This window comes from Lucilia sericata, unplaced genomic scaffold, assembly GCF_015586225.1.
Source record: "Lucilia sericata isolate MDLA Ls3-8-SP2 unplaced genomic scaffold, ASM1558622v1 Contig000208F_arrow, whole genome shotgun sequence".
Taxonomy (NCBI): domain Eukaryota; kingdom Metazoa; phylum Arthropoda; class Insecta; order Diptera; family Calliphoridae; genus Lucilia; species Lucilia sericata.
Genome location: NW_023994236.1, coordinates 83499 through 100590, shown reverse-complemented (window position 1 = coordinate 100590; position 17092 = coordinate 83499). Strand labels below are relative to the sequence as shown.

General features: G+C 29.0%; 1 protein-coding gene across 4 annotated transcripts in view; it reads left to right on the top strand.

Moving 5' to 3' along the window:
* The window catches only part of LOC119602112 (FERM domain-containing protein 5), a 243658-nt gene extending 238976 nt beyond the window's left edge, over positions 1 to 4682 (top strand). For all 4 annotated transcript variants that reach the window (XM_037953456.1, XM_037953458.1, XM_037953459.1 and 1 more), the window contains 2 exons: positions 3659 to 3876; positions 3940 to 4682. In XM_037953456.1, coding sequence (XP_037809384.1) covers positions 3659 to 3876; positions 3940 to 4619 — 898 coding nt within the window. In that variant the 3' untranslated portion in view covers positions 4620 to 4682. The remainder of the gene's footprint in view (positions 1 to 3658; positions 3877 to 3939) is intronic.
* Positions 4683 to 17092: the final 12410 nt, after the last annotated feature.

The window sequence follows — 17092 nt, the reverse complement described above, 5'->3', positions numbered from 1 at the left end:
CCTGCAGACGACGAAGCATTAATTGCAGGTTTCGTATGAAATAACTCTTAAGGTGGAAGTACACAACACGCGTTAAGGCGGCAACGCATTTTACGCTTTTCAAACTTTTCGCGCTTTTTCACGCGTTATTTTGATCAATCTTTTAATAGTCTTAAACTTTTTTAAAAATCGAAATTTTACGTTTTTGTTTATTTATTTTTGGTGAAATTAGTTTTATTTTAGTTTATTCTTATTCTACACAAAACAAAATACATCAGCTGCCGACGCGTAAAAAGTTGGAAGTTGCTGAACTTTTTGCGGCAGACGCATTACAAACTACAGTGTGTAACTTGTTAAATGAAAATACACTATTTCAACTTTTTTTGACAGAAGCCTATAACGCGATGCCGCGTACAACGCGTGTTGTGTACTTCCACCTTTAATTCCTCCAAAAAAAAATAAATAATTTTCAACAAAAATTTTGTTGGGAGCTGAGGGCTTATTAAAAAAAATTCATACGTAAGAAGACCTATTTTGTATGGACACTTGGTAGGGAGTTATTTAATTCATGTGGGAGCTATTTCACTGCACGATTTTTATTTTACGAAAAAAAAATCAATTTTATTCAGTTTTTATCAGATTTCTACGTTTCATATCTTATTTTTTTTTCATAAAAATATGGGCTAAAATAAAAAAATATTTAAAAAATATGTTTTCAATTAAAGTGTGGGTCAAAAATGATCTTGAATTGTAAGAAAAATAAAAAAAAATTAAAATTTGTATTTAGATCTAAATATTTTACACATTTCCGTCAAAAATATAAAAGTGTGTAGGACAAAGGAAATCGGTTAAGAAAATTTTGAGATATAATTTTTTTGGTTTATCTAGTCAACAAAAAGCGTTTATTTTTTCAATATCTTCCGATATTTAGGGTATATAGTAGATTCTAAAAATGGTAAAATGATCTACTCATCTAGGTCTATAAGAAGCATTATATCGCGTAATGATGTTTTTGAGTGTCACGCAGTGTAATTCTTAGTTTAGGAAGGATATAGTCTAGAAATTATAAAAACAATAAAACATAATGTTGTTTCAAATTAAAATACGTTGTTTTTGAGCACATTATATAAATTAACTTTTGATGAAATTTGCACCGATGTTAGTACTACTGGATAGTAGGATAGACACAAGAACAAAGAGAGGGTTAAAGTTGGACATTTTGGTCATAAAGGGTTTTATTGAAATTAGTGTAACTTTTCACCTATTGGCCCTAGAAAAAATTTTTTAAAAAAATTGTTTTTTTAATTTTTTCAAAAAACTATCCATTTTTTTGCTCAAAAGAAAGCTTAGACAATTTCCTTTAAGGGCTTTATAGTCCCATAATGGGATGCGAGTGGGATATCGGAAAATTTTGTAATTATAAAGTAAATAAATGCAATAAAGGATGGTTTTATGTATGAAAATCACTTGCAAAATGTAAAGCTGTACTATCTCCACTGTATAGTGTCTCTAAAGTAGAGAGATCGACAGGAAAACGATTATCAACGACTTATAATTTGCGAAATTATAGATTAATGGATATACATTTTTAATGAGTTTGTGTCACTGATTCACATTTATTAAAATCGTCCATAATTTGTTTCTTTTAATCGCAAGAAAAACTTTTTAGGCGCCATTTAAAGCCATTTAAAGGGTTATAACTTTGGATCTGGTTGGTGGATTTCCATGATTCACTGTATGATATCTACATGACCTAAGAATATATCTAGTAAATCTTAAATAGGTTCAGAGTTTACTTTTTGAAATATTAAGAAAATAAGAAAAACTAAGAAAAAACTTCCACACTTTTTATTAAAAATTAAGATTTTTGTATATCACGGCTTATCATTGCCTATTAATGTAATAAGGAGAAGTCGAAATAAATTATTTAATATTGTAATACATTTAGCTATTAAATGCGAAAACTGCGTAGTCATAGCTAATTCCGAAATCCTCTAATTCATATTCGAAAATGTATAAAATTTACATTGAAATTCCAATGATTCTATGAAGATATCAGTCTAAAATTTGGAACCTACGTAATTTTAGATTTTTGTTATGATTGAAATATAATTATGTGAATATTTAAAAATAAATAAAAACAAAATATTACAAATAAATTTTAATTTCGTGCGAAAAAATAGAAAAAACAAAATGGCTCCCAAATATGGAACAAATTTAAACGATAAATAATACTGCTCTACATAAATTGTTGCCAAGATAATTATTTTTAACACCCTTTTCAAAATTTTTGTATTATCCGTTATAACGTTTGACAAAATTTTTGTTTAAAATTTTTAACGAGGGTCGCGATATGACAAATTATTTGTTTGTATATTTTAACCAATTTAAAAAATTAGCTTATCGAATTATCGGTATCAAAATATAAAACGGAGAAATCGAACTTATGCCTCAATAATGCAGTAGAGTACATACTTAGTTTTAATATGACTCAAACTGGCTTTCTATCGATGTAGTAATTCTAAAATTACAAAAACGAATAAGAGTAGTAGGTTACTCTTTTCATTTGCCTATAACTGAAATACTAAACGATATTTTGAGTTAAAAATAACTCAAGATTTAAAAGACGTTTTAAGCTTTTAAATAGTGTTAAAAAAGTTTCAGTACGATTAGAAACCTCTGTAAAGCACTTAGTTAAATATGTGTCCAAAATAAAAAAGGAGGTTAAGAGACAAAAATGAAAAATATGGCAACACTATTTAAAATAAAGTAGATATTTTATATTGTATAATAACTAGAGATAAATAATCACGATCGTTTTTGTGTCAAAAATTCTTAAAAACGACTTAAATTGTAAATTTACCAATGATTTGAAAATCACAAAAAGCAGTTCGGACCATGCTTTAGTGTATTAAATTGCATAAAAGTGCATTACAAAGGCAAATTATAAAAAAATACTTATAAATTTACTTTATATTACGTTAATTTACTCTTTAAATGGCTTCAAGTGAAAGTATATACTTATTCAATAGTAATTTTTGTTAACAGTTCACTAAAATTTAATATATGGGTTTTTTCGATAGAATGTACATACATATTCCCAACTTTCGTTTGATACCAATATTAGCATCATACAACACATACATATAAATATTTACAATATCCGTTTGAAATTGTAAGTCCTTTAAACTTTGAAGTCCTTTTACAAGAATATAAGAGCTGATTATAAAAATCGGAGTACGCGGAATTGCTATAAATGGAATCTAGTTTTACATGCATATCAACTTTTCTATATGTGAAAGCGTTTTTCCCAAATTGTTACAGTGTGCTATTTAATAGTACAAATTTAGATTTTTTGAGTTGAAATTGCTCATATTCAAAGATTTAGTTTTGTCGCTACAATTTTAGGCTAATTTATATTATTTAATCAAAAACAATGTATTTTCATTTTAAACAACATTATGTTTCATTGTTTTTATAATTTCTAGACCATATTCTATCTAATTATAAAATAACCAATTTTTTAAATTTTTCTGTACTTTTTTCTAGCAAGTAAAAGTTCGTGCTTTAGTTTTGACCTACACTGTACATATAATAATTACAACCTTATATATACTTACATACATATTTATATACTTGTTTATTAAAAAACCAAAATTTTAACGTTAAATGCTTACAGTCTACCTAATAGCCAGCATGCAGCAGTAGTTTCTGGAGGTGGATTTTTTTCATGGGGGACCAAGTTTAAGTATACTGGACGAACCGAACGTGAAATACTAACAGAGAGTATAAATGCACTTCGTGAACAAAAGCTGACTAACTCATCGACAAGTAAACGAAAAGCCAGCAGTGTCCCAGCAACGCCGTCCAGTCCACAGGGTGATTTGGCGCAAATACGTAAACTATTGAGAAATTCATACATAGCTTCAAACGATTTAAAAAATTTAAATTTACATTCAGGCTATAGCAGTTTACCTCGTTCAACCATGTCTGAACCGTTAAGCAACTGTACTATACCAGCAACAGACAGTCTTAGTAACATTGTTTTTAGCCAAAACCTGGGGTATGACGTGTCCAGCAACAGTGGCATACAAGGACCAAGTCTTGAACCAGTTTCTGAAGAGGCTCGAATGCGTGCGTCGTCGAATTTTGAAAACATCAACATGCTAAATAATTGTAGCAATGCAGAGATGTCAAATTACTATTTGAAAACAGAGGACTCGATATTGTACTCATCACCTGAGTCAGCAGCATTTAATACATATGATAGTGAAGCTGTACCACCGAGAAATTCTGAAAAGAGGCTGAATAGCTATTTTCAACAACAGCAGACCAACAGCACAACAGTAAATTCCTGTTTAAGCACATCAACGACTTCCAAGAGCAACGACAACCCTACGTCTGACAACCATTATACCAACAGTGCCAAAGGTGTACGTAAATTCCATTTTATCAATGCATTCATTCCATCCTTTGTTTTTGTGGTTATTGTAATGACAATATCCGCCATCATAGTACTTGAATCAGACTCGGATACTTTTGAGCAGATCCGAAATCTCCCTGAAATGATTAGTTTACGTTATCAATATTATCAACCCCTTAAGGAGTATATTCTACAAAAAGTTGGACGGAAAACATAAAACGTTGTCCACAAACAATATGATGCATATAAATAATAAATAAAAAAGGGCTTTTCCACTAAATCTAACACTTTGAATTTATTTATTTATTTAAACAAGTAATATAAAAGCCTCGATAGGCCAATTTACTATATTACAATGGCAATAGACCTGAATATATATAAAATTCAAACTATAATATATTATTCAAATAATATTACAATGAATAATACAATAGGTATTTATATAACTAAATAAATGAAATAAGCCAAAAGATATAAAACAATTGGCTCCCCAGCCAAGAATAAAAATCAAACAAAAAATATGAGGTAAGTAAAAGGTCCCAAAATGATGACTAGTTCCAATAAATAAAGATGCATAATTACCAATTCCAAATTAAGAAAATCATTGAACACTCGGTTACTATATATATTTCATACACACCATGTGCAAACAAAATACACCACTAATGAACAATAAGACATTCAAAGTAACCGCCATATTAAATTTCTATAGTTAACGTAAAAAAATCATTAATTAGGAATAAAATAACTAAAATTTGTAAGACAAGTTTGTAAATGCTATATCAAAAAAAAAAAAAATAATAATAATAATATAATGTAAATAAATATTTACAGTCTTATGCAAAAAAATTTACAACATGCTTACTAACCGTTGTTAAACTAAATTCGATAAAAGTATATCCAAAAACGATAATTAGCTTAAAATACCTGTAGTAAACCATTGTTAAATATACGAAAGTTAATAATGGTTCAACCGTACTTTAAACCTATATTAAAGTCAAAGTCATTATTTTATTACAATTTATAACTGTTGACGTTTTGTGAAAAATATTGTTGTGTTAATTTTTTAAATAAATTATAAAAAAATAAATAATTAAAAAACAGTATGGATACACTTTTCCTTTTATTTTCAGGCTTTGTCTCCATATTTTTTCTTTTCTTTTTGGCAAAAATATAAATTTTGTTTATAAAATAGTTTAGTGATGTGTAAAATATCAATGCAAATTTAAAGAAAACGTTACTCGATTACTTTCTTTAATCAAAATATAATATTGCAATTACATTAGTTGTTTTATTTGATTTATACGTTGTTTTTATTAAGTAAACAAATACAACCCCACTTTTATGTTATTAAAAACAATTATTTTATATAAATGCATAAAAAAATAATATTAGACACGAATACCAAATGAACTAATAATCGTTCATATACAACATTATGAAAATATTGACAGTATAAAATAATGGTATTGCCAGCATCCAATCTAAAAAAAACATTAAAATGTATTTTAGTTAAAATACTGTTTTTGCATATACTTTTTTAATAATGGATTATTAAGCTAAAAGTCGTTGTTAACTAATGTACACTTTAAGGTCATAATAAGGATTTTTTTGCATAAGACTGTTACATTATTACAGGAAAACCATAAATAAAAGTAAAAAATGCATTACATTAGGGATGTAACAATATGTGATAACGAAATATAAAGCCGCAAATAACTTATGTACTACAAAAAAAGACAAACTAACCGCCAATAGAAAAATGAGCCAGAATTTTCAGACGAAATGCATTATTCGAATGGGAGGTCAATGGGTAAGTCATTCCAGCATCGGGCAACTCTAACAGCAAAATACCTTTCGAAACAACTGCTCCTGATCCTGGGTATAATGATTTGAGGATAATGAACAGGTATATTTTATGCTGCCACAGTGGGGCAGAATGGAAATTTTTTGGAAATAAATCTGGCATTTCTAAACGGCTGATCCGATCGGGATAAAATTTGGCGTGAGCGTAGCCAAGGAGTATTCGAGTTTAAGTTTTGAAGATGAACCCTGCAGATGCCCCAGGGACGGCGCTGTGGCGGCTAAAAGTAGGGTACCTACGACATGTAAAATTTTTAAACTCGTGCCATTTTTTTTGTTTTTCATCCAAATACATCTTGAAAAAACATGCTTGGATATACTACTTATCTCTTATAATATCCGAGTTATAGGCATTTAAAAATTTAGTGATACAAAATTTACCATACCTTGGTCCGCCTTTTTTTGAATACCGGGCGTAATTTTGGACCAAATGGATTCAATTTTTTCTTGTTAGTTAGACAACAAATAATATACAAAAAATTTCAGATCAATATTATTTACAGATCCAAACATATACGTTTTTTAATTTAAAAATTCAAAAAATTTTAGATTTTTGCCAAAAATGTGTCTTAACTCTTTTATTAATAAAATAAAATTTTCTTTAAGAACATATAACAATTTTATAGTTTTCTAAAAGGTATCTTTTTAAAAATTGTCCAAATATTTTATTCAACACCAAATGTATGTTCTGTCATACTTAATACTAAAATATGAAAAAGATGAAATTAAAGGACACAGGTTTAAATGAACATATTTTTGAATGTAATTGAGATATTGGCTTGAAATTTTTTGTAAAGGGTCGAGAATTTCCATATCTAACTAAAAAATTATATTAAGGGATAAATATGGACTAAATTGTTGTAGCTATCTGCGACCCTATTTAAAATTGAAAAGGTCAAAGAGCATCCCGCAATTCCCAAAAATAGGAATGAAAATCCCCAAAAATGGGATTTTTTACTTTTTTGCCCATAGGGTCCACATTTCTTTCAGGGCTGGGAAAATACTTTTGGAGTAAATAGAAAACATATTGAGGTTTCCAAAACTGCTTTCAGTTTTCTGATCCCAGCTTTGGGATTTTAGAACATGTCGCCCAAAGTTGAAGTTTTGATAAAAAATAGGTCATATTCGGAAGGACGCAGTGGCAACATTTTCAAAAAATAGGACAAGTTTTTTACGCCAAAGCGTTCTGCGTAAAGATACCTTTTAGAAAACTATAAAATTGTTATATGTTCTTAAAGAAAATTTTATTTTATTAATAAAAGAGTTAAGACACATTTTTGGCAAAAAAAAACGGCAAAAATCTAAAATTTTTTGAATTTTTAAATTAAAAAACGTATATTTTTGGATCTGTAAATGATATTGATCTGAAATTTTATATATATATTATTGGAAATTTTGATGTCTAACTAACAAGAAAAAATTGAGTCCATTTGGTCCAAAATTACGCCCGGTATTCAAAAAAAGGCGGACCAAGGTATGGTAAATTTTGTATAACTAAATTTTTAAATGCCTATAACTCGGATATTATAAGAGTTAAGTAGTTTGTGTTTGGATGAAAAACAAAAAAATGGCACGAGTTTAAAAATTTTACACGTCGTAGGTACCCTACTTTGAGCCGCCACAGCGCCGTCCCTGGGGCATTTGCAGGGTTCATCTTCAAAACTTAAACTCGAATACTCCTTGGCTACGCTCACGCCAAATTTTATCCCGATCGGATCAGCCGTTTAGAAATGCCAGATTTATTTCCAAAAAATTTCCATTCTGCCCCACTGTGTGCTGTTGAGTATGGTCATGGGCGTAATTTTGGACCAAATGGATTCAATTTTTTCTTGTTAGTTAGACAACAAATAATATACAAAAAATTTCAGATCAATATTATTTACAGATCCAAAAATATACGTTTTTTAATTTAAAAATTCAAAAAATTTTAGATTTTTGCCAAAAATGTGTCTTAACTCTTTTATTAATAAAATAAAATTTTCTTTAAGAACATATAACAATTTTATAGTTTTCTAAAAGGTATCTTTACGCAGAACGCTTTGGCGTAAAAAACTTGTCCTATTTTGTTGCCACTGCGTCCTTCCGAATATGACCTATTTTTTATCAAAACTTCAACTTTGGACGACATGTTCTAAAATCCCAAAGCTGGGATCAGAAAACTGAAAGCAGTTTTGGAAACCAAACCAACTCCAAAAGTATTTTCCAAGCCCTGAAAGAAATGTAGACCCTATGGGCAAAAATGTAAAAAATCCCATTTTTGGGATTTTCATTCCTATTTTTGGGAATTGCGGGATGCTCTTTGACCTTTTCAATTTTTTTTTGCATTTTCTTATTTGAAATGACAAATTTAACAAGCGTTGAAAATTTCATTGAGTTCTGTTCATAAATAAAGATTTTGTCTTATATTACATATTTGTTAAATTTCTAAAACTATGATTTATATCAAAATTTTAATAGGGTCGCAGATAGCTACAACAATTTAGTCCATATTTTTTTTATCATTTTTTAGTTAGATATGGAAATTCTCGACCCTTTACAAAAAATTTCAAGCCAATATCTCAATTACATTCAAAAATATGTTCATTTAAACCTGTGTCCTTTAATTTCATCTTTTTCATATTTTAGTATTAAGTATGACAGAACATACATTTGGTGTTGAATAAAATATTTGGACAATTTTTAAAAATTATTTAGTTAATTATTTTATTAAAGACTATAACATTGTATATACAATAAAAAAATTATAATTTTATTATGAGCCACGCACAACAACACCTAAATCACCCCACACAAACCACCTTTACCGCCCACCGAAACATAAAACACAATTTAATACAATATCATCAGTTAGTATAATAGCTTTTTTTATTTGAACTGTTTATCTTAAACATAATACAATTAATTCTTACAACCTACTTATATTGTTAATTCCTAACACTACTTATTTGCTATAAAATAATCTGTCATATCGGTACACATATCCAGAAGGTAATATAAGTCCTTTAAATCTTCCTTGTTTTGAGATGATAGAGTTTCATAACAAATCCATCTTTTTCGCATAGTTGAAAGAACAGGATCAGAAGATAGAAGTAAACTATTAAAAATATCTTCATTCTGTGATTGCCTGGAGCATTTTCTTGAGCTGAATAGTTGAACATGCTTAAAATCTCGATTCCTCGCTTCCTGGGTTTCTTCTGTTAACTCTCCAAGTGGAAGAATATTCGATTCAATTATTATTTGACCATGACACAATACTTTGTGTACTGTTGGTGTTAGTTCCCTCCATGGATACAGAGATACAAGTAATTTAGAAATTTCAGATGTATATTCCCCAAATCGATTTCCATTAATTTTATGATTACTATTCAGTGCCATTAAAATAGTGTTAACTCTTCGAAGCAACTCCTTGTCGATACCAGTTATTTTTGAAGTAATTTCAAAATCACGAAAAAACCTTCTCGCCGTATTACCGGCATTTGTACTACCGCAACTTGGAAGTGGTTTGTCGATGTTTAATCCCATCTGAACTTTAAATTCTTCTTGGATTCTGCTTTTTTCCGCAGTTCTCAGTTCTTTCAATTCTTCATTATTTTTTTTTGATTTAGTAAGATTCTCTGGCACACTTCTATATATGAGGTCGTATGCTATGTGTAAAAAGTAATCCAAAAATCGTATTCTGGCATGAAGTGGTGAAATTCCGAAAGACAGGACTTCCTCATTAATACTTCTGCTTTTGTTTATATTTGAGAATTGCGACTTTTTCTCATTACATATTGAGCATCTCCATAAGGAAGAAGTTTCTGTTATGGCATTGCTGACCTTTCCATCAATCATTGTTAAGCTTAGCTGATATGATACGTTAATAGAGAATTCCTTTATTTTTATGCAAATGGGCTCCAGTGCATTTATTTCATCTTTAAAATATTCCACTAAATCTTTTGTTGTTTTCTTTGACTCCTTTATATTTTCAAATCCAATGGGTCTACAAAAATTTTTTGAACCCGGAGTTGTATTGATCCATATATCTTCAAATGAATTTCCGATGCTTGACGATGATGGATTAAGGGAATATGAACGAATTCGTAATGGCACTAATGATGACATAAATACACTTTTGTAGTCTGCTAATGTCCGACTTCCACAAGCTTGTTTGTATTCTGGAAGTGGTGATAAACCGTCACATCCCCACTTACACATTAAGACAACATCACAGTTATGAATTTAACTTTAGTTGGTCTTCTGAAAAGTCTGACACAATTCTTGATGCTGTGTTTTCGAGCAAAGATGATATATCAATACAAGCTTCCACATCATTAACAGCAATAGGTGATGGTAGGATAGTTTGTTTTTTTTTTCCTGGATCGCCTTGTATGATGGTAATATATTGTGTCCTTTTTCATGCAGAGCTTTCCTTAATATTTGGTACGATTTCCATTAATTTTATGATTACTATTCAGTGCCATTAAAATAGTGTTAACTCTTCGAAGCAACTCCTTGTCGATTGCAGTTATTTTTGAAGTAATTTCAAAATCACGAAAAAACCTTCTCGCCGTATTATCGTCATTTGTACTACCGCAACTTGGAAGTGGTTTGTCGATGTTTAATCCCATCTGAACTTTAAATTCTTCTTGGATTCTGCTTTTTTCCGCAGCTCTCAGTTCTTTCAATTCTTCATTATTTTTTGTTGATTTAGTAAGATTCTCTGGCACACTTCTATATTTGAGGTCGTATGCTATGTGTAAAAAGTAATCCAAAAATCGTATTCTGGCATGAAGTGGTGAAATTCTTCATTAATACTTCTGCTTTTGTTTATATTTGAGAATTGCGACTTTTTCTCATTACATATTGAGCGTCTCCAGAAGGAAGAAGTTTCTGTTATGGCATTGCTGACCTTTCCATCAATCATTGTTAAGCTTAGCTGATATGATACGTTAATAGAGAATTCCTTATTTCACCTTTTAAATATTTATTTCATCTTTTAAATATTCCACTAAATCTTTTGTTGTTTTCTTTGACTCCTTTGTATATGCAATTCCAATGGGTCTACAAAAATTTTTTGAACCCGGAGTTGTATTGATCCATATATCTTCAAATGAATTTCCGATGCTTGACGATGATGGATTAAGGGAATATGAACGAATTCGTAATGGCACCAATGATGACATAAATACACTTTTGTAGTCTGCTAATGTCCGACTTCCACAAGCTTGTTTGTATTCTGGAAGTGCTGATAAACCGTCACATCCCCACTTACACATTAAGACAACATCACAGTTATGAATTTTCCTTAGTTGGTCTTCTGAAAAGTCTGACACAATTCTTGATGCTGTGTTTTCGAGCAAAGATTATATATCAATACAAGCTTCCACATCATTAACAGCAATAGGTGATGGTAGGATAGTTTGTTTTTTTTTTCCTGGATCGCCTTGTATGATGGTAATATATTGTGTCCTTTTTCATGCAGAGCTTTCCTTAATATTTGGTACTTATTTCGACTGTGACCCAGTTCCAACATAAGCGCTATTGCTTCCTCTTCATTAAAATTTGATTGTGATGTTGGAATACTTTCCACAATTCGCTTAAGTCGTTTTGGTGATGCAGAATAGTTGCAATATGTACGGCATCCATAGGTTGGATTTCCTTTTTCAGCATTAATGTTAAATGTATCAGCAATTTCCTCATTTGAGATTGAAAAAAGTTTTTGTGTGACCCTCTTTTTTTTTGACCTTGAACATAAGTCTTCGTATGACTTGCAAGGCGCTCCTGTTGATGTGTTGTAAGTTGAGATTTCCGTAGTAGTTTCCATCCAACTACAAAACTTTAATCGAAATTTCTTTTGATTTCCATCCACAGACTTACTTTTTACATCAAAAAGTTTTTAAAAAGTTTTCAATGTTTGAAAACTTTCTGGCCCTTTTGAAGATACACTCCATAAAACGGAACACAACTCTTCGTACTTTAATGTAATCTTCATTGTAGATTTATTAAATATGGTACTTAAAATCTGAGAAGTTTACTTATATACCAATTCTTGTCATTTCCGATTCAAAGTAAAAAAATACGAATTGTCTACCTATCTGTCGAAAAAATTTAGGTAAAAAATAGTTATAAATTTCTGAAAATTTAAGCATTAATTCAATTATAAGGATAAGCAAACAAATAGAAAAAAGGTAAATATAAGATTTAAATATGTTCTGTCATATTTAATACTAAAATATGAAAAATATGAAATTAAAGGATACAGGTTTAAATGAACATATTTTTTAATGTAATTGAGATATTGGCTTGAAAATTTTTGTAAAGAATCGAGAATTTCCATATCTAACTAAAAAAAAGATATTAAGGGATAAATATGGACTAAATTGTTGTAGCTATCTGCGACCCTATTAAAATTTTGATATAAATCATAGTTTTAGAAATTAAACAAATATGTAATATATGACAAAATCTTTATTTGTGAACAAAACTCAATGAAATTTTCAACGCTTGTTAAATTTGTCATTTCAAATAAGAAAATGCAAAAAAAAAAAATTGAAAAGGTCAAAGGGTATCCCGCAATTCCCAAAAATAGGAATGAAAATCCCAAAAAATGGGATTTTTTACTTTTTTGCCCATAGGGTCCACATTTCTTTCAGGGCTGGGAAAATACTTTTGGAGTAAATAGAAAACATATTGAGGTTTCCAAAACTGCTTTCAGTTTTCTGATCCCAGCTTTGGGATTTTAGAACATGTCGCCCAAAGTTGAAGTTTTGATAAAAAATAGGTCATATTCGGAAGGACGCAGTGGCAACATTTTCAAAAAATAGGACAAGTTTTTTACGCCAAAGCGTTCTGCGTAAAGATACCTTTTAGAAAACTATAAAATTGTTATATGTTCTTAAAGAAAATTTTATTTTATTAATAAAAGAGTTAAGACACATTTTTGGCAAAAAAAAAACGGCAAAAATCTAAAATTTTTTGAATTTTTAAATTAAAAAACGTATAGTTTTGGATCTGTAAATGATATTGATCTGAAATTTTATATATATATATTATTGGAAATTTTGTTGTCTAACTAACAAGAAAAAATTGAGTCCATTTGGTCCAAAATTACGACCGGTATTCAAAAAAAGGCGGACCAAGGTATGGTAAATTTTATATAACTAAATTTTTAAATGCCTATAACTCGGATATTATAAGAGATAAGTAGTTTGTATTTGGATGACAAACAAAAAAATGGCACGAGTTTAAAAATTTTACATGTCGTAGGTACCCTACTTTGAGCCGCCACAGCGCCGTCCCTGGGGCATTTGCAGGGTTCATCTTAACTTAAACTCGAATACTCCTTGGCTACGCTCACGCCAAATTTTGTCCCGATCGGATCAGCCGTTTAGAAATGCCAGATTTATTTCCAAAAAATTTCCATTCTGCCCCACTGTGTGCTGTTGAGTATGGTCATGATTTATTTTGAACACTCTAATAGGAGCATTCTTTTCTATTTACATTAAACCTTTTCTTCTCTATAATACTTTTAAAATTAGTATATGGCTCAATATTTACATATGGAAAAGAAAAAATACTTAAAGTATTCAATTTACTTATGTTAAGATAAAGAAGTTTTGTATTTTTATTTGTATATGTAAATTTATAAAATTTCCAAATTTTCAATTAAAAGTTTATTACGTTCTTCCCTCCACAAATTAAACATGCACTAACTAATTAGAATGAGGAATTGAAAATACGAAGAAACTGATCTTGTCTAAATTAGGAAATGATACACTTTTAAAGTGGTTTTTACAATACAATACTTTGTATTAATATCAGAGCTTCATTGTCTTTAATACAAAAATAAAATTTGTTGTCAAAATTTAATGAACAATTTTCATTCATGTATTATGAAAAATATGAAGAAAATTATGGTGAAAAATGAAATTGCAAATTAAAATCCAAAAGAAAGCGATAAATAAATTATGTATTTTGTAAAAAACAGAATTTAAAAAAATTAAAAGCTCAATACATCTCAAACTACAAAATGTTTTAGATTACACTACTTACATTTTCAAATAATACCTACTTTGTATTAATACAAAATCACATAATGTAAAGTACATACCTTTTACTTGTATCTGCAGACTTTTCTTTTTAAATGTTTCAGCAAATGTTTTTAAAGATATAATTTCGTCAAAAAGTTGATCTAAATTAACGCTTTTGAATGCAATGATTTCTAAATCAAATTTTAATATCTTTAAATCATTTTAATAAAAGCATGCGTGATAAAGTCATCCAATACCTATTATATTCCAATTTGATTTTTAAGTTTTTCACTCTCCTAAGTATATACATACATATGTAAAGATATGTTAATAACATTTCCAAAAATATAAAAAATATTTTTTTACCACGCCTAGAAATACCGCCCTTTTTGTTTTATATATATGTATAACGTCGCCATTTTAAGTCCGATCGTAACATATAATATATCAGTATGGCTTGACTGTAGCTATATTTCACTCTTAGACAATTTTTTAATTCGACGTCATATTCTATACGCAACTTCTGATATCTCGGATCCTTCCCCAAAATCTAAACTTGTGGCTATAATGGAGTAAAGTATGTTTAATTATATGAGCTATTAGCTTCTAAAATGCAAATTTTTATGCATAAAAAGCTATTTTACAGGTATTTAAAAATACCTGTATAGTTCTAACTACAAACAATTAATTTGCTAGGGATATGGTCGAAAACTATTTTTTCAAATTAATTTACAATACAAAAATTTCATTCTGCCCCTATCTTAACACAAGAAAGATAATTTTATTCAGCATTTAATTTTATTAATTAATAACAAACATTTTATTTTATAAAAATCGATGAAAAATTAAAGAGTTTATAAAAATACTTCATGTTTTAACCATACAATTACTTGCATGTTTCTTGGTTTTTTTAAACAATTTTCAAAAAGGTTTATACTAATTTTTATAAAGTGTAATAAATTTATTTAATGATATATTAACTTTTCTTAAATAGTTATATATTTTGAAAGAAGTTCTTGAAATAAAAACTAATAAAAAAATATTAGTCGGGAATGGCCGACCATATGATACCAGTTATGAGTATATCTAAAATGTGATTTCTTTTTTAATAAAGCATTTATATTGAAATTTGTCCACTACTTTTTAAGCAATTTATTGATGAAAAACTGATTTTCTGAAAGAGCCTATATATGGGAGCTAGGATCAATTATAGACCGATCCTATCAAAATTTATTGGAGGGATTTATGTTCATATAGGAGTTTGATATGCAGAATTTCATCATAATGGTAGTGTTTAAGAGGGAAATAACGGCAAGCCACAATTAAGAGCTCCGATTTAATCCATTTTCAAACAACTTCGTCCTTTGGTAAAATTAAATATTTGAGCCTATTTTCATCAAATTATCTGGAAAATTGCGACTTCTAGTTTGATTACAAGGTTCACATGGACGAACATAGCTAAACCACTATATTGCTGTAGGATATATGTAGTTAACTTTCTTCTATTTTGAAAGGAAGTAGGATCTGAAATGGCTTGTAACTGAAAAAAATAAAATAGGTGTTTATGCATACAAGTGAGCATTTTAAAAGCTAATAGTTCATATAACTCAATGTACTTTATTCCAGTATAGCCACAATTTTAGATTTTGGGGAAGGACCCGAGATATCAGAAGTCACGCATAGAATATGACGTCGAATTAAAAAATTGTCTAAGAGTGAAATATAGCTACAGCCAAGCCATAAATATTGATATATGACATGTTACGATCGGACTTAAAATGGCGGCGTAATATATAAAAAACAAAAAAGGGGGTATTTCTAGGCGTGGCAAAAAAATATTTTTTTTATTTTTGGAAATGTTATTAACATATCTTTAATCCTAGGGGGTGACTGACACAACTTTTTTTGTCCATAGAGACCGACCCACTCTAATGTACATATATTTCGACTTCAAAATATCAAATCATATTACTGAGTTACAGGTATTAAAGGATGGAAACGAAAGAAAATTACATTTTCAATTTTAGATATTAAAGATCATAGGTTTTGGTTTTTGTGATCTCTGGACAATATCAATCCATTTTTACTTTTAGTCCATTGTTATCATTCAGCTAATAAATCCACAAATTTATAAGCAATAGAAAAAAATGTTGGACAATTTCTTAAAAATTTTAAAGATATCTGCAACTTTATAAAATTAAAAATATGAAAAATTAAGAATGTACTTAAAATTTGTTGAACACAATGGTAAATTGCACTAATAGTTAATTAAGATGCTATGGTTTAATTAAAATTATACACCAATTTACAGATAATAAAATAGTCTAACCAACTATAATGTTTAAAAATTATAGACCGATATCTCATCGCAAGCAGTAACGAAAGTAAAACAATATAATTTCATTGAATGTAAAAAAAATTAAAATAGCTTAGAAAACGTGTTACAAAAACCGACTAAGAGATGACTTTAGTCATATAGTAGCATATAGGCGAAAGGGATTGTCAAAGACCTATGTCCCCTGTCAAAAACCTAACTGGTGAGAATGTATTAGTAGAAGCACGAAAATAAACACAGTTGTTCGAAAGGTACTAAATAATAAATGTAGTTTTGATAACTTATTTTTTGTATGTTATTACTGGGATTTCATATACTAGTGAATGAAAATAGTTAATTCATTTTTTCAGAAGATATTTCATCCTAAAACATATTATGAACACGTCTTTTTGTTATTTTTTCTGCACTAATGGAAAAAGAAAAAATGTATGTGAAATACTTTTTTCATTTTCAATACGAAAATTTACAACTTTTCTTTTT